Below are 25,297 nucleotides of genomic sequence, written 5' to 3'. Positions count from 1 at the left end.
GCCTGGTAAGAAGCTGCGAAGACCAGAACTGCTTTCTTGCCCATGTTGCTGAGAAAACCACTATTACAGCTAATAAGTACTGGACTTGATTATAGCTTGTTTTGTCTGTGTTGCAATAAGCCTACCTGTCATTTTCCTGTAAGAACTTATTATTTAATTAGTAAAGCCCTTCTGTTAACTATCAATGGAATTGTCATGTCAGTCTTTCTAAGCACTAAGCATCCCATTTTCTGTGCAACAGAATTCCATCCTATTCACATTCGCCCACCCCTGTAACCTGTCCAGGTTCAGTTGTAACCCGTCCCACCCTTCTAGCATGCCCACCTCGCCCCAAATCTTGGTGTCATCAGCAAATTTGAACAGGGTGCTTTTCACCCCCTTGTCCAAGTTGCTGATAAAGAAATTTAAACCTATCAGCCCAAGGACCGAGCCCTGAGAGACTCCACTGCCCACCACCCTCCAGGTCGAATATGACCCATCCACCACTACTCTCTGGGTGTGTGGCCCCCTAGCCAATTTGTAACCTATCTGACTGTGTAGGCATCAATGCCACAGTCACCTAGCTTTTTGATGAGAATGGGGTGGGAGACAGTGTCAAAGGCCTTCCTGAAGTCCAGAAAGATTACATCCACCACAACACCTGCGTCCAATGATTTTTATGACCTGATCGTAGAAGGCAACTGGGTTGGTCTGACAGGACCTGCCCTTAGTGAACCCATGCTGGCTGCCCTTGAGCATCCTCTCCCCTGCTGGTCCCTCTCAGATGTGCTCCTGGATAATCTTCTCAAAGAGCTTCCCCAGGACCAAAGTAACACTAATGGATCTACAGTTGCCTGAGTCCTCCCTCCTCCCTCTTCTGAAAATGGGGATCACATTGGCCTTCTTCCAGTCTTCTAGCACCTGAGTAGAGCACCATGAGTGCTCGTAAAGCTGTGCTAGGGGCCCTGCAATGACCCCTGCCAATTCCCTCAGCACCCTAGGGTAAAGAGCGTCTGGACCTGAACACATCCAGCCCCTCCAGAAGTTCCCTAACTCAGTCCTCCCTTGCCCTAGGCCTGGCGCAGTCACTCTTGAGTCCGACCTGAATCTCAGTGGGGGATAAGTCCTGGTCCCTGCTCAGAAATATGTTGGCAAAGAATTTGTTAAAAAGGTCTGTTTTTTTTCATCTGATGCAACCACCAGATTGCCAAGTGTATCCTGCAGGGGCCCCATGTTGCCTGGTGCCTTCTTTTTACTCTCTATTATTTAAAAAAGGACTTTTTGTTGTCCTTGATCCTTGTTGCTAGCCCTAGTTCTGTCTCCGCTTTGGCCTTCCTAACAGCCTCCCTACAGCCTCTTGCTATGGAGGTATAATCCTCTTTAGTGATAGCCCCCTGCTTCCATTGGATGTATGCCTCCTTTTTGGCTTTCAGATGTTCCTGAATGCCTTTGGTCAGCCAAGGGGCCTTTGAGCACTCTTGCCCCCTTTGACTCATGTCGGGACTCTCACCCCTTGGGCTTAGAGATCGTCTCCTTAAGGAACGACCACTTGTCTTGGACACCTAGCTGTCCTGTTCTCCGGGACCTCAGTGCCTCTCCTACCAATCTCCTTAACTCATTTAAGTTGACCCTCCTAAAGTTGAGGGCTACTGCCTTGCTGCAGGACCTTGACACCTTGCGCTGGATGGTAAATTCCAGTAAGCAATAGTTGCTATCACTTCTTATTCATCTCATTCATCTTACTCTTGCATTTTTGGAGTTAACCAAAAGGACAGTATTACCCCTCCCTGCTACATGAGGACCTTGGGGAGGGAAGCTTTGTTAGTGTTCAAAACGACTCTGTTGTAGGGGAAATGGGAGAGGGGAAGAGGGAGGGAGATGTAACTGAGGTTTCAACAATAGCACACCATACTCCAAAACCCCTTGCAAAGAGTTAACGTGTAGGCAAGCCACTTTCAGATAAAAGAAGAGACCTATTAATTAAAAAGGTGTTTTATCACGATTCACAGTCCACAGATCCAGATCATGACAGGTATCTGTACACTGCCAGAGAACTGGGAAGAGTGGTGATCTCGAGCACTTTTAGGCAGCAGTGATGAGGGATTTTATGGCTTTCTTGCAGTGAAACCTGCCTGAATTTGATAACTGATCCATAAAAAAAGGAGTTGGCTTTGTTTCCTATTTTAAGGTCAACTCATAATTGCACTACCACCTGAATACCCTTTTGCTTCAGCTGACTTTACACTGACATGGATGCTTTGTGAAGCACTGTTACAATAACAGTGTAACACCCTTAGCTAACCCTCAAGTGAACCACGGATATTATCTGTGAACGTCCCCTGTGATAGTAGGAGGGCATCTGTCACCTTCTGAGAATACGTGGCCATCATCCCGTCCTCCCAGCTTCCCAGATAATGCATCAGGCAGCACTGGCCACTGGTTCAGTACAGGTTGCTGTTGCACCATGCTACATGTGCAAGTGTCAGAGTTTGAGAGAAATTTCCAGTTACATTTAACTCGAGTCTGAGAACCAAGGCTTGAGGGATAATGTGAAGATTATAATAATCATGAGAGCACAGTCCTTCATCACAACCTTCTTTACCATCTTTATTTTCAGGGGCCGGGAAGGGGCACAAAGGAGGCCTTTTACTTGGCTTGAGATAAATGGATGACAACCCCTACTTCTGAGCATCTCTTCCTCATACAGTACCTGCTTTTGGTTTTCCAGCGAGAGGTACATGCAAAAATGATTATCAAGAAGCTTCTGTCATCTCACTGCAGAACACCAAAACATCAAAATTTGTGAACTGAATTATATGAGCCATTTTTCTGAAAGCCTCAAAATTTCTTCTCCTCCTTATGAGACATGGAAGTCAGACTCACTCATGAGAGTTTCCAACCTGGTACTATGCATTTATGAGCTTCCTACAAGCATCCTTTGCCAGTCCCCAGAAAAGACAAAAGGGCTTTTGGAGGGGAAAGAGTCCTCAACCAAGAACACTGAAAGGACTGTGTATGCCATCACATATTCTGCGTATTTCACTAAGACATGGCATGTTGTTGGGCCGCTGCAGGCTAAAGAGAAGAGGTAAATTCATTTCCAAATGAAAAGGTCTTGAATCATTTCACCCCCTGCTTCCCACTGTGACTTGCTCAGCCACCTCAGTATAGTGCTTTTCTTCTACACCAGCTCAGAGCAGAGTTCCTACCGCCAGCTGCTGTCATTACTGGGGAGGGTAGGAAGAGACATGCTGTCCTTCAACCCCTCCTCAGAAAGACAATGTTTTCTGAGCTTAGCAAGGCTGAGAAAAAGATGACACAAAGAAACAGTTGTTAAAAAGAAAGACCCTTTGCTGTAAAAAACAGACATGCAACTTGCCACTTGGAGGGAGAACATTTTGCAGAGTTCTTCTCTAAGGCTGCTTGCTACTAAGCCCAGACTCAGAGCAAGGATGTGATCTACCTCTCAATACTGTGAAGCCTGGAACACTTTGCTGTAAAGACTGTCCGATATGGAGGGGACCGCAAATTAAACTGTAATATTGAGTTCCTTTAGCTTCAGATAAACAAGGGACGCAGGTGACAGGTCAGCACTAAGTCTTTATCTGTTTTATGTAGTATGGTCCTGTGACTACAGATGAATTTTATGAACCTTCTTTGAAAATTGAGTTCCTCATACAAAATAACGTTACGCCTGTCTGATTTCCCTTTCTTCTGTACGTGCCCCTGTGTCCTCTATTGAAAAGCTGCTTTGTTATTTCCTACCTACAGCAACTTTCCTCAGCAAGTCCCAACAACTCCCAGTGCCCACAACCCAGTACATTACAGAAATTAAGGGTAAAGAATATTTTCACCTTGTGTGTGGCTGGAACTCTCCAATGGCAACCACCCTGTTCCATTAAACCCCTAATTGCCTTCATTCTAAAACCAATTAGCCCCACACTTGAACTGCAAACTGAAAAAAGGGGAAAGGGTAAAACAGTGCTCTTAGACATTGAGACAGATGCCATGTGTATTTAAAGCTATCATTAGAATGAATGTCTAAGACATGTGGTTTAGGTGAGAAAGTTGCAATGATTTATACTGCTCTTAAGATTATTAAACAGAAAGCCAAGACTGACAATTTGTGCACCACAAGACAACAGATAACTGACAAAATGGCTCAAGTTCTGGTTACTCCATTTTGTTTTTCTAGATCTTTTTATGCATGCATGTCCTGATTCAGTAAAGCAGTTGAGCGTATACTTACTTGCATTGCTGAATTGGGGCCATCTCCATCTTATGAAGTACGAGCTGTACATTGTTGGTTACTTATGTTGCATTACAGACACCCATGACTAAAAGTTTTCACGTGGATATAATTGGAAAGACTGGCTAATAGGATTTGAGAATGAAAATGCATCTTTTCAGGTAGTGTTTCCCACGTGCTTAGAGGTTACTGGACAGAGGAGATTTGAAGAGAAGTGTCTCTACTGCCATTGTGTATTTTTATATATATATTATTCACACAATATTTTTACCTGTGTGAATCTAGAAAAAAAGTCCTTTTCCAGAAATGCAAAAAAAACTTGGATTTTTTTTCTCTGACCAGTATTGGAAGATCATTTTTACATCATCCATACCTGGTGACCAGTGCTGCTTTGTTTAATTTTCAGTTAGTAAAGGAAATGTAACCACACACACAATATTCAGAAGGAAGAAAGGAAAAAAGGGACAGCAGTGGGCACCCATGTAGAGTAAGAGTCCCATTACATAACTGAATCATCATCAAGGGCAAAGAGCTGTGAAATAAAACTTGAAATTGGGGCAGCTGAGATTGGGCTGGCTGAGAAAGACAGAGGCTGAGATAGAGGCATGGAATATATCTAGGTTATTGATGCTATAACCGGGGCATCTTATTCATAGTCATCTGAGCGGCTAGATGATAACAAAGTCAAAACTGGCATCAGTGAAAAGGTATGCATACCCAGATTGGCACAGAACTTACTGCCAAAACATGCAAAGAATCAGCCATCTAACTGTGTCACCAAGTTAGTGTCCTCTGCTCATGACTTTGCTGTATTCGGGTACAAACCATATTTAGCATCAACCAGGGCATGAGCTGGCTACATACCACTTTAAAAGTTGTTGTGTAAATGAACAAGGGGTTGAGATTGCAAAGAGATAACTGAGCCTAACATCAAAGAGAAGAGAGACCATGGTGTGGCCTGTAGAAAGGATAGGTTAAACAGATGTCAGAGGAGCAAATGTTGACACCCCCCCCCCCAAAAAAAATATCCTGCATCAGAGACATTCAATCTGCAAAGGAAAGTCAATTTGCAGAGGAAAGACAGCTGGCAGAAAGTGGCTTTGAGACACATCGGAAGGAGAATGCAGTCTCTGCAGGTAGGAGACAACCTTCATCATGGTCTGATCCAAAGAGCATATACCTTTGATTTCTATGGGCTTTGGATCAGGCCCCTTATCAGCACGTTGCAAGAAACTCAGATCTAGTTTTCAGGTATAAGTGGCATAGCCTCTAAAGGCAGCTTTCCTTTGTTTTTCACAGCATAATGAAAAAAAGAGCGATGAAATGATCCATGCTCTCAAGAACAGGAAAGCACGTTTTGAATACAGAGTTTCTTGCTGCTAAAAGAAGCGTAGGTTATACGAGAATCGCATTAAGAGAAAAATATTTTTGCTACAGTTCTGCTGTGTTGTCATGGATATGTTGCCCTAAACGTTAAATATCACATCAAAAAAGGATATGAATTTAAGCAGACTAACGAAAGCTAGGCATGTTCAGGTTGCAAATTTCTGTAGCTCTGTCAGCAAACCCCATTTCTGATCTAACATACCCTACTTTCACAAGCCTGTGGCAGTGGATTGTTGCCCCAGCACTTCAGTTCTGATGTACAGTACAGTATCTATAGTATTGTATTGTGCTACAGCATCTGTGTTTAAGACTCGACTTTAATTTCACCTACACTAGTGTATATTAGGAGTCACTCCACTCAAGTCAGAGTGTAAAACGACTTTAAATGAATTGGAATTCAGCCCACAGAATTGTGTCTGATGAGGGGGACAGCTGGAGGTCAAATTCTTTTCAGAAAGAACAGTTTTCAAAACACAGCACGGAGAACAGCATGATAAGAAATACTGTGTTCTTCCTCTGCCAGTTTGGAACAGTGTATCCCATTACTTAAGTGCACCAACCACAAAACCAGCTGTGGGCACCTGTGTCAAAAACAGTCACAAGATGACCCCAATCTCCCTCTTTACATGGTTACTTCAGGGACTCACTCCTACCTCGTAGCTGGTTGAAAGTGATGATAAACTTGCCAGTCAGAGACTTCAGTTCGTTATTGGCCAGAGTTATGAGATGTATCCCTTCCGTGACGTTCCTCATGACTTTGTAAATGCCAATTGGAAAGGTCATCAACTTGCAGTCAGCCAAATCTGCAGCAAAACAGCAAGTCAAAAAAGGGCATGTGAACTTTGCAGAGGAAAGTATCTATGCACAGAATGCACCCAGTTACTACCAGAATATTTACATTTTGTTCTGTCCATGGGGATTAGAGGAGAGTGAAGGAGAAAAGCAGCAACTATAACAAACCACCCAGGTTATAACTTATAATATATTTACAGAGAGACAAATATTCCTTCCAGGAACATAAGTGCAGAGAAAACTCTCTAGGGTTAGACAATAACCCGAATGGTTAACTAGAGATACAGCATATGAAAGAATCAGTTTTCACTTCGTGGATATAAGTTTTCCTTGCTTCTAATTTTTCACTACAAAAACAGCAATACATCAACCTAGGACCATTTTTTCAATCCTGCTGCAATGACTCATGCCCTTTTACAGTGGCGTAATAGCGGGGCCCTTAAGAACTCCACAGTTACTTCCCATGCTTCCCAGGAGGGTGGGCACAGAGCCAGCCTCGTAAAGTACTTTGTGGCTACTGCGCAAGGGTACAAATGGACAGCAAGGAACCAGGATTCAGGCCCAGGGTGGAGAAAGACAGTAGGTTCTTGGGAGACATAGGGAGTATACACAAGCTATGATAGAGCTGTCTGGTTTGTACAATCAAATACTAATCTTTTGCTGAAAGAGCTTGGTGGTCTACAATGAAGCATTTGCCACTTTACCTTAAGGCAGACAAAACAGAAAAGGGGCTAGTGCTGAGAGATTGTAGCCCTTAACATGACTACTATTGTAAGGGCAAGACTCACTGCCCTCAGAGGCCAGGTGGATACACTGCACCTTGTTCTATCAGAAGGATGGCTGTACCACATGGGAAAAGGGTATACTGCCTCTGAGCAGGGCACATGTTTCTGCACCTAGGTGTCTCTAGGAACCCTGGTTGTAGAGGCTGTAATGGGTATGCACCAAGTCAGAACATCCTCAGTCAGCTTGTCCACACTCCTCTTATCAAACTTTAGAGTTGCACTGACTGCCTCTACGTCCATTGGAGAAGGCAATACTGCTAACCCAGTATACAGCTGCAACCTCCCACTGGTCTATACCAGCAGAAGTCTAAAGCAGAAGCAATCATTTTAATTTCTATTGACACAGTGGTCTTTGCAGTCAGTCGGATGTCATTATTTTGGACAGATCCTCAGTGGAACCTGTTCCTCCTTTCACCCTCAAGGAAAAATTTCTTCTGAGCCTTTTATTAAAAATCAAGAATAGTGTCTCTGTGTCCTTTTCATCCTCTCATACTCTGTGGAGAGAAGGAGGAAAGAGATCAGTTTTACCTCTGTAACTGATTGTAGCGTAAACCCTAAAAGACCTTTACAATTTACAGAAGTAAAAACCTTCTCTCTAATTAAAAGCTATTAGAGACACTTAAACTGATAAATGGAACTGAGTGGCTGCTTTCCTTTTAGGGTGCAAGGGAGAGGATTATTTTGCAGTGCCAACAAATTGACCATAACATTTTGCAAGCACATTAACATCCACCCACCAGGACTTTACTGTTCATTACACTTCTCTCAACAGCTTCTCTAGGGCCCTACACTCACCCCACTGCCAGTGTGTTAATCTGCACTGCAAAATTATACAGTAACTCTATATATAGTTTCCCAGTTGCATTCAGCTCAACAAAGCAAAGCAGGAGAGAAGCAGAGCCACTTCAGAGAAACCTGAATTCTTATAAACAATTGCAAGCTAATCCCAGGCGAGGAGCAGTCTACCTCAATTTACAGCATAAGTATTGGGCAATTAATAACCTGATTAAGCTCCTATTTACTGCATACTTTGGGCTTTTAAGCATGGAGATAAACAATTACCTCAATCATTTTACCTTTTCTTTACTTCTCCTGCCCTCCCCTGTGATGTAACGGGATATTATAAATATCAGAAGACATGAACGACTGGTGCCTCCCAAGACTTGGGGGGGGCACCATTTGTAGGTGGCAGTGTCGGCAGCAAGCAGGAACACCCCACAGACACCAGTGCTGGCAGAGAGGGGGGCCAGTGGTGAGTGGCGACTGCTCACAGAAGCCAGAGGCGGCCAATCTCGGGGGGGCATGTGCCCCCCGTGCTCCTTTTACGAGTCGCCTATGTAGAAAATAAAAAGAATCTGTTTTGGATTAACAAAATTGTAACGGTGCAAAGGACCTTAAATCTGCTCTCAGCAAGCTTCATATAAACCATATTCAAAGGACAGTTCTGCTCTGAAGCAGATCTGTGTATAAGCAGCCCCTCATACAGCAAATCCATTCTCCATACATATTCAGTGACCTCTGCTGACTTTCGTAGCAAAAGTAGAATTTTGCGGATTTTCCTGCAGTCAAAACAGCTAGCAGACAGTGAGCTCACACCTCATCAACTTCATGAAGCAGAACAGTCTGTGTGACTCAGTCCTCTTCCAGCAATGCAGGCAGTTACTGGATGGAAACCAACTTGAACAGGTGCAGCTGAGCACAGAGTTTCTCTCGCTGGTAATGCAAGAGCCTGAAAGACTTTCACCTTCCAGACAGAATCAGCAGGGTAGGCAAACACAAAACAAGGACAGAGTTTTAGTTATGAATTGCACAAGCCTGATGAGACCCAACAGACCCACCTGAAACCCATCTTCATTCTTAAAAGCACTGAGGATGAAGGTATGCCAGAATAGCACCTTAAAAACTAACTGGTTCAGAAAGGAATGAGCTTCTGTAGGTGATAAGCTCTGTCAGATGCTACAAATGGACAGTCAGCCTTATCTCTAGACTGCAACCCTCCCATTTTGCTAGCAGACTGCATCATTGGACTGGCAACAAAATGCAGATCAGATCCCAGGCTATGCCTAGATCCACACTCATGGGGCATACAACAACCTGGTAGGAGCTGCGTTCTCCTCCACACTGGGTCTAATGAAACATGCAACCCAACCAAGGTGGTTCCTTATACGTCATACTACCCTGAAGGCAACAGCAGCCCATAACCAAACAATCAAAAAACACCATTATGTATTGTTGAATATTCTCTTAGAAAATTATCCCCTTCGGCTCAAAGCAGCTGTCAAACCTCTGTAAGAAGCTAGAGTTTTACAACACAATTCGCCACAGACTTACATAAAAGCCTTTTAAAAGTTTATAAAGGGTTACTACTTAGTTTCCAAGTTTAAATACTACAGTTTATAAACACAAGGAGCATCCCTCAGGGTTAAGCATCTTTAGGAAACACCTCTCCTACGGAAAATTCCAGTGCCAGCTCTCCCAGCATCTCTCAGAGAATCACTGTGGCAGTAACTCCCCCCACTGGTCAGTCTCATTCCTTCCACGTTTCTTCACTCCCTGTTCACAAAATGCAGACACTCTAATCCTATCAAAGCCATACAAGAGTTAACACAATATCAAATCTACTAAAACACATTATTATCATGCAGTTCAGACTAACTGCAACTTTAATCATTTTACACAAACTTGATCACCCACGTTCATTTGCAAAATCAGTCTCCTTGCTGTGCTGCTGCACATGCATTGTTCATGGGGCAAGTATATCATACAGTTTATTCCAATGCTCTGTTGTCATTTTACTCCTAGATGTGTCACAGAAATTAGTGAAGAAAAAAACCAGACAAACAACAAAAACAAATTACCACTAGCAGGTCATCCTCCCTACATCTCTGACCATGCTGGGCACTTCCCTATGATATATTCTCTTTTGCTTTTTTCAAGTGATTCAGGCAGTAAGTCTGCTATCCCCTCCCTTGGGAGGTCATTCCACAGACTAATTAGCCTTGCCCTGCTTTTTTGACTTTCCACCTACATCTTCCTTGTCTTCATTTCATCCCATTACTTACCTGCCCTGGGACTGTCCAACACACAATTCCTTGCCCTCCCAAGCATTTAACCCTTCAAGTGTTGCCTCACCATCACTTTAATGACTAAACTACACACATTTAGCTCTTTAAATTTAGTCATAAAGAGTGCTTAAAGATATGCTCGGAGGTGGTGGGGGGAGCATGTTTTAATTAGAGCATTTCCTGGAGAGCTACTCTAATTAAAACGCTTCACCGTCACATGTATTAAGCACCCTGAATTTCAAAATGGCCATGGGGACACTGACTAAAGCTCATTCAACAAGTCTTAGTTGAATTAGAATGCTCCAGCAGACTCTATTAATTGCGTCAGAGCATGTCTATAGGTACCCAAACTCTCTTTAGGGTCAAATTGCTTTACTAAGAGCTAAAAATCACACTGGGGTGATGTATCAGGGGCCAAGCCTCTTAAGCTTCCTACTGCACAGGCTGAGTGTCCACCCTTCCTAGAGTATTCAGTAAAATTTGGGGAACCTCATTTGCTCACCAGGACAAACCTCATTTGCTCACCAGGACAAAGTCGTGGAAAGGGAGAGGCACAGCCTATACCCTTGCTTCTTTACCATCCCATCTGGTGGGTTAGGTAAACCCACCTAACCCTACACCAGACACGTAACAATCAGGAGTGATAAGGCTGCATTAGAACCCAGTCTGAGAATATCCTCATTCATTTTTCCCCCCTCTATAAAAGGAGGTGGGAGGGGGGGTGACAAGTATGATGCAATCCAGAACCCTTTTGGTTTATCCATTGTTTAGTAGTAATGAAGATGTGCCACCTGCTGGACTTCTATCCAAACTGAATACAGTATATTACAGAATTGATTAACATCAACATTTCTATCTTGTCTTTTTGTTTTATTTCAGGGGTGTCAAACTCATCTGGCCCTGTAGATAAGTGATGCAAGGATGGTCCTTGAGACAGATGAATGGCATGTGGCTGGCCCCGCAGGCCAGACTGGGCCCATGAACCTGCTCCCACCCCACATACCAGAACCAGTGCACATGGTGTTTTCTCCAGCTAGCCTGGAACTGCATAGTACATGGTATCTGTGGAGGGGTGGTCCAAGTCACATGCTGCATGTGGCGCCCACTCCAACTAGTCTAGGATCCCCACTCCCTGTCCTGGAGCAGCCATGGTGGGCACCTGCTATCTGTAGTGCAGGTCCTGGAGCAGCCAGGGTGGGCACCACATATCACACACATCACAGACTGGCTGGGGTAGGTGCAGTGTGCAATGGGTTGCGCCTCAGTAACCGGCGTACCCTTGACCTGCAAGCCTGGATCGGCACGACCGGCTTGGCACGGAAGGGATGGATGACCATACAGGTGGGGACTAGCGGCGAGTAGGAGTCAGGAGGCTTGGAGCGTATTGGTTATATGAAAAGTTTATTGTATTTACGCTACCAATGGTCGCAGCGTAGGCAGGAGAGCTGACTTGTTCAGTTACAGTGCATAAAACAGAACAGTCTAAAGGAGCCTGTTGGTTCACGGGGTTCCCAAGCCGAGCCCTTGCTTTCTAACCCAAAGGCTAGGTGCGGCTGCCCGACTTGGTAGTCCAAGAACTGGTCAACAGTTCATACACAGGGAAAAATCTATAATGCACTTTCGATCAGTAAACTTCCGAGAGCTCTCTGACAAGAAGGATGAATGAACCGGTACGAATACGCCGAAATGAAGGTCGATGGTGGGGAGATGTCTGCAAGTGGCCAATCCGCTGACTGTGTCTCCTTGGTGTGCACGGAGTTCTCTGCCTTTTGGCGGGAGTCTGTTCTTAGTTATAGTCAGCAGTGACCAATCGCTACATGCCAATTGTGAATATTTACTAACCGCCAATTATGTTCCTACACTAGTGACCTAAATACATCATTCATCTGACCTAGATACATTATTCATTTGACCTACTTTACTGCCCTCAGAGGGTTCAAAAGGTTAAACATGTGATGTGCACCTGCAATCTTTATCATTACAGTCAACAAGCCTCTAAAACATGGAGAACAGAACTTTTAACAAACTCCAACTGCAATACACCTTTCTGCAAAGAAATAAAGGCCACTAATGCTAAGGGGTTTTTATGGCCGACGTCCTTACTAAGTTATTATAGTCTTTTGCTTTGCTGGCATCGGCACTTCAACTGACAGGCTGAATTCAGACATGACACAATGTACGTTCTGGGTCCTGCATACAAGGCCAGTCCAGTGTATACCACATGTGGTGTGTGAGTCAACTCTGTACCAAATCACAGCATCAGGGTTTGGATGATGGGGCTCCATGGGCTGGTCTGTATTTTTGACACCCTGGATTTATAATATTTCAATATGTACTCAGCCCCAACAAGTAGCTTCTCATACCTGTTTTCCTCTTATGGGCCCCTGAACGGGGATACATTACAGGACAGTATCCACTGTTGGACATCTCCTTATATTTGAATTCACCTATAATTTTTGACTTAGCAACAATCTACAAAAGAAAAATGTAGAAATCTGCTCCCTTTTTGTTTCTCTAGGATGTAAAGAGAGTGTTTTTGGTTGGCTGACTTTTTATAAGACAGAGAAGCATTTTCTTATTTATTTAAACGGTTGAAAACTGAAATTCTGTCCAGTCTAGAAGAGTTTACAATGGCTGGAGAATTAGTTAAATTATGACATCGTAAGAGGAAAGCAGCTAAGTAGCTGAGGACAGATGGAATTACATGCATTTTGTTAATACCTATTATACATCAATGACTGACTTACATTTTGGAGAAAAGGCCTCAACGGGACATGAGAAAAATAAAGTATATGCCTAAATGTTTTCAGGATAGTGTCTCAAAGTTGCTTTTGTACACACATTTATTCAAAGACTCTTAAAAATGAAAAAGTACTAGCATTTAATTCACATCATACTTCTGTATTCTTTAAAAATGTCCACAAAACCATAAATTTTAAAGCCAGGAAAGGAAGCATTATGATCATCTAGGGGTCCAACCTTTTTGGCAGGCTTCCCGCAAATTATTTCCATGCCTTTCCTAAGTGCCACACCAAGCCCCTTCCCCTGCCTGATGTGCTGCTCCCAGCCCTGTGTTCCCCATCTGATCTGCTGCTCTGCTTTTCGCCCCTTGTGGCAGGACAGGAGGGGTTGCTACTATGCTGAGCCATCCGCCTCACTGTGCCCAGCCAAAAACCACACTTTGGGTGCTTCCCCAGGGGCGCCTACTTCCTGGGGCACACTCACAAGCCTGTGGTAACGCTGCTGCCACCCAGGCCTTGGTCTCCATTAAGGCTCTGTGCCACCTGGGGTATGCAGACCCTGCTGACCTGGGGGGGGGTGCTTTGCCTACAAGTAATATTTCTGGGTGCTTCTTATAGCTTGAAGCCTCCCAGGCTAATCTTAGGTGTGTCTGAGATAGTTAATAAACAGCCAAGCTCTTCTGGGAGCAAAAAAGCATCTCACACATACATCCTAATTTCTGGTTAGATTCCAAGTTTTTACTTACGTATCAGCTTAGCTACCTGGGGTACAATGCTTGTCCATGTTTCAAGATGCCTGCTTGAAGAGGGAGTACCCCCAAGACAAGGTGACCTGACCTTTAGATAACTTTTCTGAACTCATCACCTGGTTCCAATCAGAAACAAGCTTTATTTGATGCAGACCAATCCTTTTAAAAGTCATCAGCATCTCCAGGTGGAGGGCCCAGGGCCCTACAGGCATCCTGGCGGGAACCCAGGACAAAGGACCTGGACACAGGAAGGTGGGATGGGAGGAGGTCTTCTCCAGCCCAGTTGCCCAGGTGACTATAATGACCTAACAACACACAGTTAGAAAGCAGGAGGGGGTGAGCAGACTGTCCCACTGAGGGCAGGGAGAGATACCGTCAAACCCTTACTCTGTGATCACCGCCTGATCTCTTCCTCTGCTTTCTGCCCTATTGGCTGCCATGCTGCTTTGTGTCCTCCCTGATCTGCTGCATGCCACACACAGGGGCTGTCCATGCCACTTGTGGCCATGTGATTTCTCCCCTAGAAAAAACACATTTTCACCCAACAATTCCTGAATCAGCCCTAAAACGTTTGGCTGAACTACAACATATATTTAGAATAGCCAGTCTAGGCTGAAAGGGGCCATTTCCCCATCAAGTGACTGAGAATCCACCACCTCCCTAGCTAAGCCATTCCAGCACTTTGTCAAGTCATAGAAAAAAGGGCTGGAAGGGACCTCAGGAGGTCATCTAATCCAACCCTATGCTCAAACCTAAACCTGTCTAAACTCTCTCAGCCAAGCATGTCTACCATGCACTTAAAACTTCTACTGATGGATATTCCACAGCCTCTCTAGATAATCTCACTGTTAAAACTTGCTGTTTGGTTTGGGTCTGCATTTGCCAAGATACAGACATTGTGTCTTGTTATTCCTTTGTCTGCTGGACTAAAGAACAATCTGTCTGTTATCAGAAATCTTCCACTATAATAGGGACCCAACCTTTGTAACTGAGAATGGTGCCAAGCATCAGTCTGAAAGTCCAGAGCTCCAGTGGGACACAACTAGCAGCTAAACAGGTAACGACTGTAGCAGAACTGAGCACCTTACTGGTGTGGTTGTCGCAGGGGCACTCTGGTGCCCTGCTCCTATGAAGGCATACAGGTGCCGGTTGCTGCGGCAACCGCAGTTGGTCAGCTGACCAGGAGGGGGCAGGGCCTGGAATATAAACAGCCCAGGCAGAAGCCTAGCAGGCAGTTCCCCTCTGGCAGCCTAGGCAGTAGGAGCTCTGCTGCAGAGCAGAGCAGAGCAGAGCAGCCTGACCACCCGAGCGTCGGTATGAGGGTATGGGGTAGAGAGAACCCTGACAGGGAGGTACTGAAAGAGGGCCAGGGTTGCGTAGAATTTATGTTATAGCCAGGAGGCTTATTTTGGGTTACAGCCGGTTGGCTCATGGCTTTGGTTTGGTTGTTTGTGTAACACCAGAGGACCGGGAGAGGCTGTAGGGGTTGGAGGAGGCCTCAGGGGAGCTCCCCAGTAGCGTGGGGGTTCCTGGTGCCCTGGGAGGGCGCAGTAATTTGGTGCCAGGAAAGGCACAGCCATTTGTGCGCTGGAGAGTAGTGCTGCGTTTTGGGGTGTCCCGACCCCAGCCCAGTGTGGGCAATGTCGGGAGGAGCTAGTGGGGTGTCCCAATCCCAGCCCAGAGGGGCAGCATCGGGAGTAAAGCCCAGTGGGCATAAGGCCCGTGAGGTGGGTCAAGGGGCCAGGTACGGCTATGGCCACCTGAGCCCCGACCGCAGGAAGCACGGGAGACGAGGCCCCAGTGCGGGCAACTGGACCGCGGGAAGCACGAGAGACGAAGCCCCAGTGCGGGCAAGAGCACGTGAGTGCGGGGAGACAGGCCCCAGTGGGGGCACTGTCTCTGCGGGAGAGGCCCCAGAAAGGGGGCAGACCTATTGAGAGGCCCCAGAAAGGGGGTGAACCTTAGCGAGAAGCCCGGAGAAGGGCAAGCGCGTGAGTAGAAGCTAGAGGCCCCGGGAGAGGGCAAGCATATGACTAGAGAGCCCGGTGAGGGCAAGTACCAGACTAAGGAGCCCGGTGAGGGCGAGCGTATGACTATCGCCCAGTGAGGGCAAGTATGAGAGGAAGGAGCCTGGTGAGGGCGGGCATATGGTCAGAGGCCTCAGAGAGGCCCAGCGAGGAAAGAGCATAGACGAGATAACGTCCGGAACAACTGAGAGGCTTGGGGCGTGGTATTGGGGGTGGAAGGAGCCACATGACGCCCATAGGGCTGGGGCACCAGAACCTATTTGTAGAGAGCAGGGGCCTAAAGGGCAAGAGCACCGGTCCAAAGGGGCCAAGTAAAGGCAGTCTCCCATTAATATTAGAGAACCATCGAAGTCGTGGCGGGTGAGAACAAGGGTGCTAGACGGGCAACTTGGCACAGTAGGGGTGCCAGGAGAGATCACGGCCGCTCCTAGGGTCCCACGCTGTGACAGTGGTCAAAAGAAAATCCCTGCCACTGCTGAGAGAGGGGCAGGGCAGGTGACCAAAAGGGGAAGGAGTAAAGGACCACATACACCTGGCTCCTGGGATGGAACCTCAAACTGGTCCTTGTAAGCTCAGAAAAGGGACTCTGTAGATGCTGGAGAGAAGGAAGCTCTGCAGGAAATCTCACAGAAAAGCAAAGTGATTTCTATTTCATGTTTATTTAAGCTGCTGTTTAGGCCAAGAGGCATGGGAGTGGTTGAAAGGGAGCTGGGAGGCCACTGAAGATGCCCAGTGAATAGGCGTGGATTATGTTACTGACTTTGAGAGAGGGCTGCCAGGGCCCAAGACATTGACAGTGGTCCGCCACAGGCCCAGAAGCTTGGGATGCTGGGCAGAGTGAGGCACCTACACACACACTCTGTTTTTTGGAGACAGCTTTTTAAATGCATGCCAATTTACCACCAAGGTGTGGCAGGTAAGGACAGGGTAACATCCCAGAAAAGCAGAATGAGATAGGACTAGTGTGGCTACAAAAAGGGGGCAGGTCCTGTTATACCAGCCACGTAGGTACTCTGAATTGACTGATTTGCCTGTTAATTTTTTTTCCTGGAAAAACTAAATAAATAGAACTTCTTTATACATCATATACATACTCAAATAAACTAACATAAAAGTGTTGAATGGATTGCTAAGTCCATCCATTCCAAGACACCATGAATTTAGCTAATTTCCTACACAGACACTTGGCTAGGATGACGTAGTTAGGGATGAATCTGCCTAGAGCAGGTGGCTGGACTAAACCTCATGAGTTCCTTTCCAGCCCTACTTTCTTATGATCTTGTAAGAACTGATCAGCCACCATCACTTCAAACAACTTCTAATTATTGTTCAACACATACTGTTGAATCTGTTATATTTTTAAGAGATGCTACAGACGGAGTGAGCTAACATTTTTGCTGAAATGTAGTCATTTGCAGCTAAAAACATTTATTGGATGGAATTTAAACTCATCAGCTCCAAGTCCACCACCACTCATGCAAAATGGATTTTGCTTTCAGTGTACCTCATGCCCAATAGGATTGCCAGTATACAGTCCTTATCCAGGCAAGTCTATATGACTACAGTGAACACACCTGCACAAGAGGCCTTAATGCGCAGTGGACTGTTCTATACCGCATTACTGCATCACAGCAAAAACCGTGCTAATGTGCAGTTGAAGTAGCCTAGTACGCATTAAGCATCACAAAAAAGTTCTCCTTTGTTACTGCACATTACAGCAGCTACTGTACCTTTATCTAGTACCTCATATTATATTTTATGTGCAGTAGCAAAGGTGCATTAATGAACATGCAGACGTGCCCAGTATTGCCAATGCTGCACATTCATAAATTGTGAATCAAGCCCCCAAAATCATCAGCTCCTTTAAAAATATTCTTGTCATTTTAAGCCAAAACGAAGGCAACCAGAGAGGCCACTAATTTATGCTCTACTACAATTCCTTCTGAAGTCACCAATTAGAAGAGCAAGGGGACATTGTGGACTGGCCATGTTTCCCCACCCCACTAGCATACCAGGTGGCTATGGGATAGAAAGAAAGCCAGCATAAGGCCACTGGCTCTGTGCTGTGTGAACCCTCTCCTATGACAGATTCAGTCAAGGCTGTTTCTGTCCTCTTTTCTTCCTTTACATCACACCTGAGCAGTGCAGTCAGAGTCTAACTTGGTGATTACAGGAGGGTCTGGTGTTTTCGGAGAGAATACTACCCCCATCCCCTGTGAAGGAGCTCAGGGCATAGTACTGACAAGGCAACTAATTATTCCAGATATTCCAGAACAATCCTGAACTTCAAGGCTGTCTCTGAAAACTCCTGAAAATTAGACATTCCTCCCAGACTTGAAAAATTGGTCCGACTGGTGTCAGGAAGCATCCTGGTCAGTTAGTTAGCAAACTGTGAGATTGCCCCAAAATTCACTATCCTCAGTCATTTTCAAAGCTGCAATCAGCCCTCTGTGGCACTTCAAGGGCCATATCCCAGACTTTGCTTCTGAAAGTTACTCTCACTTTTAAGCAGTGAACATTTCAGAATAGGGGTAGAAAAGGCTGCAGTCTCTACTCTACTCCAAATAAGTGCCACAGAAGGACTAGTTTACCAGAGAGCTAACCAACCTAGCAACAACAAGCATACTTCAAAACAAAGTTCAAAATGCACACTAAAAGTTGAATTTTGGCATAATACAAAACTGCTCCACAGAGTTGATTAACACTATCTTTAGGACTTCTGACACAATCACCATGCTACTATGCACATGCCAATGTTAAACAAAGGCAGCCACATAGATGGGGTGGGGGGAGAAGGAAACTAACATTTTCAACAATGTAAAAGGAACAAATTGGCAACAAAACAGTCTTCATCCATCATAGATAACATCCTACCAAGCGAACAAGTCCAAGACAACAGAAACAGTACTAGTGTTTCCTTTCAAAAGGACCCATAATAAATGACCTACTCAAATAAACGAACAAGGTCAAAGTCTTAACTTACCTAGGGAGTCTGTTTTATTTTCTACCGTTTCGTTCACCTTTCTTGCAACTCTGGCTACAGCTTCTCCCATTCTTTTCTGCATGCAGACGACTTGTCCCAAACGGGAAGCTCTTCCACAGGAGAAACTGTGACTGAAGAGATAAGAACAGTAAGGTTCCAGAATTCTAACAGTTCACAAAAAGTCAATGCCAGGACAAGTGCTCCCAAAATTTGAGAAAGTAGTAAGATATTTACTTTAAAAGAATGAGGGCTCCCAACTGATAAAGCAAAAGCTATGTTAGTAGTATATAGGCTCTCCGCCCTTCAATGCAAAATGTGACAGGTGGGCGGGACTTCCGGTCCTTGGCCACACCCCCTTCCCCCTGTACGGTGTGAGACTTCACCAGTCCCACCCCTAGCCCCGGTCACATGATGCCAGTCACGTGGCATATGACGTCAGCAACTCCGCCCCCACCTCCAGTCACGTGGTGTCTTACATCAGCAACTCTGCCCCCACCTTCAGTCACATGGTGTGGACATCAGCAACTCTGCCCTCATACCCCAATCACATGCTGTGTGACACCAGCACCACATGATCCATGACATCAGAAGGACAGCCCATGCTGACCCCCAAAGCCCAACCCCTCAGCCTACAAGAACCACCCTAGACCATGTGGTGTAGTTATGGCCTATCAGATCCCAGACTAATCTAGCCCCCCGCTGGAGCACAGGCGTGGTCTATGGGGTGGCAGGGTGGTGGTATGACCACTCTAACAACCTGCCCCACCACCCACCAGGTCTATCTGCTTTCCCAAACAACCACTCTGTTTATCTGAGACTGTGCTAAGCCAAGCGGGGCGGATATGGATTCTTTCACAACGCCTGTAGGCCCACTCACTACAACCCCAAGACGGCTTTATAGAAAGCGTTACCGTAGAAATAGTTTTGAGGAGGAGACACGGCCCCTTGCCCAAAGACTCTTTGAGATGCCTGACCCTGTTCAGGAAGATCCAATGAACAGGCAAATGGAGGAGGCCCAGACCCTCGAAGCAGATGTTGAGAATTTGGAAGAGGGTATCTTTGTGCCAGAGCCTGCATGCCAAGTAGAGGTCATCGCAGAGGAGAGACCGGTAAGAGATTTGGAGCATGTTTGTGGGGGCACTTGGGTTTTCAGTGTGGGTTCACTCCATGACATGTGTGTGTTTGGAAGTACTGATTAAACAGCAGCTAACTAACCAAGTCCTTTATTTGAACTCCTCTACAGTTAGATGAAGCCTTTTTAATAACTCCAGAAAACCTACTCACCAGTACACAAGAAGGAGGTGTACGCTTTTGCAGAGAACAAAGACCAGATGAGCCTGAGGAGTTCAGAAGACATCTAGCCATTGAATCAACACAAGCTATTACATCATGCAAACCTAAAGTCTTTATGAAGTCTCTTGTTTGCATTTTATTTTATGGCATAATTAAATACTGCTTGAGGAAGAGACTTTTTGACCTATGCTGGGGGAGCACATTTGACCTAGAGGGTCAAGAAGCCCATGAATGTCTTACTTGGTTAGATGAAGACATAAACAAAAGAATTCAGGAACTTTGCCAGGAAATATGTCTTGATAGCATTTTCAATGCTGTTATAACCATTGGATTTGCCAGGAACATTCTCAGAATTACTGTGAAACATTTAATTCAGGTTAGAGAGCTTCTAAACACTGTGTATTCTGCAGAAGATCCTAATGCTGCCCTTCATGATTTGATCACTGAGGAAGATAAAACACTCATACCCATACTGAACGTTTAATTGGTACTAGAGATTATAAAACCCTGCTTAAGAGATGGGCTTAGCAAAAACTGTTTAAAATGGGGGCTGGGGAGTTATATCTTTTGCTGATCTTGGTGGGAGGGTAAGGGATGTGAGGTTGTAAAGCACATCAACAGTTTTCTACAGCTAATGTACATTAGCATTTGCTTTAGTGTCTTGGATCTCTAATCACATACAGATAGGATTTTTTGTAAAGATAAAACCAATGAGACTTAATGACCACTAGAAATGATAAAAAAAACCTTCAGAGCTCTTCTTGTTTTAAGACTAAAGTAGTTATCTTTTACCAAAAGGCCAGCTGTAAAGATAAGGCCAACAAGGCTTAATGGTCACAGGAAATGAAAAACACTTCTTAGAAGAAGGTTTAACAAAAGAAATCACTAAATATTATACAAGTTTTTGATGGAAATAAAGACTGAATTTAAAAATATATTCTCACAGATTGTGTATGGTATGGAGTGGCGGGTGTGTATCATAAAGATAAACCAGATCAAAATAAATAAATATATAAAAGCTGATCAGATCTCCACATATTTTAAGACTAAAGGGGTGGAGTTGTCGTTTAGTGGTGACTATTTTAATACAGTTAGATTTTACATTATACATACACTTTTTTCCTTAATCTGTTATTTAATTTTTTAATACAGAGGACTTACTTATTGTATCATTTCATTTATATTACAAAGAGCTTATCAGGTGGGGAAGTCCCATGCAATTTTACCACAGCAAGGTAAAAATTATTTTAAAATGGTAGGTTATTTGTGGCTGTGTTACTGTAATCATACTAAGTTGTAACAGCTGTTTATTTTCAAACAGTACCTCTTCTTCTAAAACAGAAAAGCAGAACAAGCACATACAGTTGTGTTTTTATCCAGTAGTAAAAGGTAATTTTTCTGAAATCAGCTTCTGAAACTTTGTTTTTTGTGGGAGGAGAAGCAGTGTGTGTGGGGGGGGTGTTAAGCAAATTTTAAATTTGTAGTGTGCGAGGAAAGTGAATTCTCAATGCTGAGATGTCAATTTTATATTTCCTAATTGATCACATGCAACACTCCTGAAGAAGAGTGGGAGTCTCTAAAAGCACAAGCAAAACCCCCCAGAAATGCTCACCCTGCAGATCATAATACGCAAGGATCAGAAGACCACCAAGACAGAACAGAAGGGTATGATTCCTCAGAGGAAAACAAGCCACGTACCTCTTAGAAAACCACACGTAAAAAGACTAGGATTCATACCCCCAAAACAGGTGATCTGGACCCCTTGAATAAGAAACCGAGGACTGACTACTCACACAATTTAGAGAAAGAGGAGGTCTCTCTCCTTTTCTGAAAGATCATGATTATTGTGAAAAAAGAGGATGTATTTTCAGGGTGCGTATAACCATCTTGCCTTGAAAGATAATGATTATTGTGAAAAAGAAGAGGGTGGGTTTTCAGGGTGGGTATAAATCTTGAAAGATCATGATTATTGTGAAAAAAAGAAGGGGGTTTGGGGTGGTACTGGTAGGCGTATACATCTCAGAAAGAGTGTGCAGAGAGCCTTGAAAGATCGTGATTACTACCAGAGCGAAAGGGTAAATTTTACTCAGAGAGGAGGTAGTCTGTGCAACTCGGACAGCAGGCATGGTCTGTATCATAAGAGGGGGAGTCATGGTAAACACGGGGGTAAAAATGGGTGGCAAACCAGCAAGCGGCTCATGGGGCGAAAAGTAAGGGCCTGGTTAAAGAGGAATGTGGGGAAGGCTAAACACTTGTTGAGGAAAAAAAAAACCAAAAAGAGATCCCCCTAGGGATCCCTCAAACACTTCCAGTCCTGACCCTTCACCAGAACCCCCGGAGCCAGAGAAAGGGGGTGGAAAATATGGTTTAGGAAGCCCATTAGAGAGTCCCTGACATGTACCCCAGCCTCCCAGACCTGACTTTTCACCAGGACCCACAGAGGGGAGATGGTGACTATGACTTAGGAAGACTGTTAGAGGGTCCCTCAAATGTTCCCAGACCACCTAGGCCTCCCCCACCACCAAGACCTGGAGGGTCAGAGGGTCGGGATAACGAATCTGGTGTAGAAGATAGTTTAGAGGATCCCTCAAGCGCCCCTGGGTCTTCTGAGTCATCAGAGGATGTTTTACTGGATGTACATATGGTGCGGGTGAGAAGGCAAGAGTGGTCTGTAGCCAGGTTTGGTGGCACGAGGTACACAGAGGAGCTCCGTTTGTGAATTTGGAGTGTGTGCCATTACAGGTGGCACACGAAGCCATAATCCGAGGGGTGGAAGAAATTGTAGCAGAACTCCGACAGAGATTCACAGGCAATGACTAAGCACAGTTACGTATTCAGGCAGATAGCATGGCAAACTGTTTATACTCACGAGCTATTAATTTAAACAATTTGACCCCAGAGCTGTTTTTAGAGTGGTTCAGTAACCTGTTAGAGAGACATATTGCTCGATTCGACATTTCAGCTGTTTGTGATTGTTGTGAAGGGCCGTGGATGTGAAAAAGGTGTCTGGCACGAGAAATTATTGCAATCTTTCTCAGACGTTGTACAGCCACAGCCACACATGCAGGTTCCGATGTCGTCTTTGCCTGAGCCCAAACTGCTCTGAAAACATGGGCAGGACACAGAGGTGCCCTAACTGTAACCTGTTCTGTCATTCCAAAGAGTGCTTAGAAAGGCACGTGGCCCTGGCCTCTGAAAAACAGATTGAATGTCTGACTAAAACTCTGCGCGATAAGTGTAAATCTTATGTGGACAAAAAGCACGAGTGCAAGGGGTGGCAGTGCAAACAGTGTTATGGGAAAAATCACAGATGTAAACAAACACTGGTGCTTTATGCATCAGATTAAAGAGCTTGAAGAAGGCAAGGGGTACATTTTTTATGACTTTGAATGTGTGCAGGAGACGGGGATGCATGTGCCCAACTACATTTTTCCAACAGAGCTAAAGACAGGGGAAAAAAAAACCGCAGAAAGCCAAAACCCCAAAAAGGCTTGTAAAGCTAAGCCCAAAAAGACAGAAAGCACTTGGGAGTTTAAGGGCAAAGAGTGCCTATCTGATTTTATTAAGGTCTTTATGGATAAAAAGTTCAAGGACTACACCTTCATAGCTCACAACACCAAAGGCTATGATGGTTACTTCGTTGTCAGCCAGTTACTGAAGGAAAAAATGGACATGAAACTAATCACTCAGGGTGGTAAACTCATGTGTATTGAAGTGACCAGGCTAGGCATCCATTTCATAGATTCTTTAAACTTTTTGCCAATGAAACTTAGCAGGCTTCCACAGGCGATGGATGCAAAGGTTATTTCCCACATTTTTTTTAACACAGCAGAAACCAGAATTATGTGGGGCCTCTCCCAAAGATGGAGTATTACAGCATTGAAAATATGATGGCCGGTGAGAAAGGACAGTTTTTAGAATGGTATCAGAATAACCGCAATAAGACCTTTGACATGCAAAAGGGGCTGGCCTATTATTGCCAGCAGGACATAAAAATTTTGAAAGAGGCCTGCTGCCTCTAACGGGATGAGATTATGAAAATGACACGGCAGGTAGACCAAGTGAAAGTAGATGGTGAACTCCAAAATGTAGAACGCTGCATAGATCCTTTCCGATACATCACGCTGGCCTCCATCTGCATGGCCATGTACGGGTTTATGTTTTTGGAACCGCAGACCATAGCGCTTCTCCCCCTGGACAACTATCACAGACAGAAAAAGAGATTTTCAACCCCATCTATTCAGTGGCTAATGTACACTTTGGAGAAAGAACACATTCAAATTTGACATGCTTTACAGGGTGGGGAATTTCAGGTAGGCCCCTATTTTTTAGACGACTGTGCCAACATGGATGGGGCACCTATGGCGTTTGAATTTAATGGATGCTTTTTCCACAGTTGTGTCACTTGCTACAATGAGACAGAACAGAACCCATTGATGGGGACCACCTTTGGGTTTCTGAATTATTAGGCATTGCACAAGACCAATTATCTCATGAGAGAGGGGTTTATCATTAGGACCATTTGGGAGCACGAGTGGAGGGCTCTGTTAGAAACAGATAGGGACCTGGCAGATTTTTTAAACAGAACCCCGCTGCCTTCTCCACTGGTGCCTAGGGATGCTCTTTTGGGGGGGAGAATTAATGCCATCTGTCTATATTACCAAACTAAACCTGGCGAACAAATACACTATTAGGATTTTACCAGTCTTTACCCCTTTATATACAAAACAAAGGAATACCCAGCCAGACACCCTGAAGTCATTTGTGACAATTTCCAACCCCTGTCAAGCTATTTTGGAATAGCCAGGGTGAAACTGTACCCACCGCAAAACCCCTTTTTTCCTGTGCTACCCACCAGGGTGAATGGGAAACTTATGTTCACGCTGTGCCACCTCTGTGTGGAAACAAGACAGCAAAAGTGCTACCACACTGATGAAGAGAGGGCCCTCCTGGGTACGTGGTGCACACCAGAATTGAATAAAGCTAATCGCCAAGGGGTACAGAATAGCTCAATTCTATTAAGTCTGGCATTTTGCCAAGAAGTCTAGCACCCTTTTTTCACAGTACATAAAAATGCACCTCCGACAGAAGCAGGAAGCCTCAGGGTACCCCGCCTGGTATACTGACCAAGAAAAACGAGAGATACATGGCCAATTTCTTGCAAAAAGAAGGCATAACGTTATGCCCAGAGCATATCAAACCCAACCCTGCAAAGCGCCAAATACCAAAATTGTTTCTAAATTCTTTG

The 25,297-nt window shown here is 44.8% G+C and overlaps 1 protein-coding gene across 1 annotated transcript in view; it reads right to left on the bottom strand.

The window, feature by feature from the left end:
- The window catches only part of LRRC20 (leucine rich repeat containing 20), a 161,433-nt gene extending 142,521 nt beyond the window's left edge, over positions 1-18,912 (bottom strand). The window contains exons 1-2 of the mRNA XM_019538556.1: positions 18,757-18,912; positions 6,268-6,417 (exon numbers count right to left, since the gene is read on the bottom strand). Of these exons, the coding sequence (XP_019394101.1) occupies positions 6,268-6,417; positions 18,757-18,838 (232 nt within the window). The 5' untranslated portion in view covers positions 18,839-18,912. The remainder of the gene's footprint in view (positions 1-6,267; positions 6,418-18,756) is intronic.
- Positions 18,913-25,297: the final 6,385 nt, after the last annotated feature.

The sequence above is a fragment of the Crocodylus porosus genome, unplaced genomic scaffold (genome assembly GCF_001723895.1).
Source record: "Crocodylus porosus isolate Cpor-Errol unplaced genomic scaffold, CroPor_comp1, whole genome shotgun sequence".
Classification (NCBI taxonomy): domain Eukaryota; kingdom Metazoa; phylum Chordata; order Crocodylia; family Crocodylidae; genus Crocodylus; species Crocodylus porosus.
Note: the sequence above shows the minus strand (reverse complement) of the source record. Positions and strands in the feature narration are given on the sequence as shown.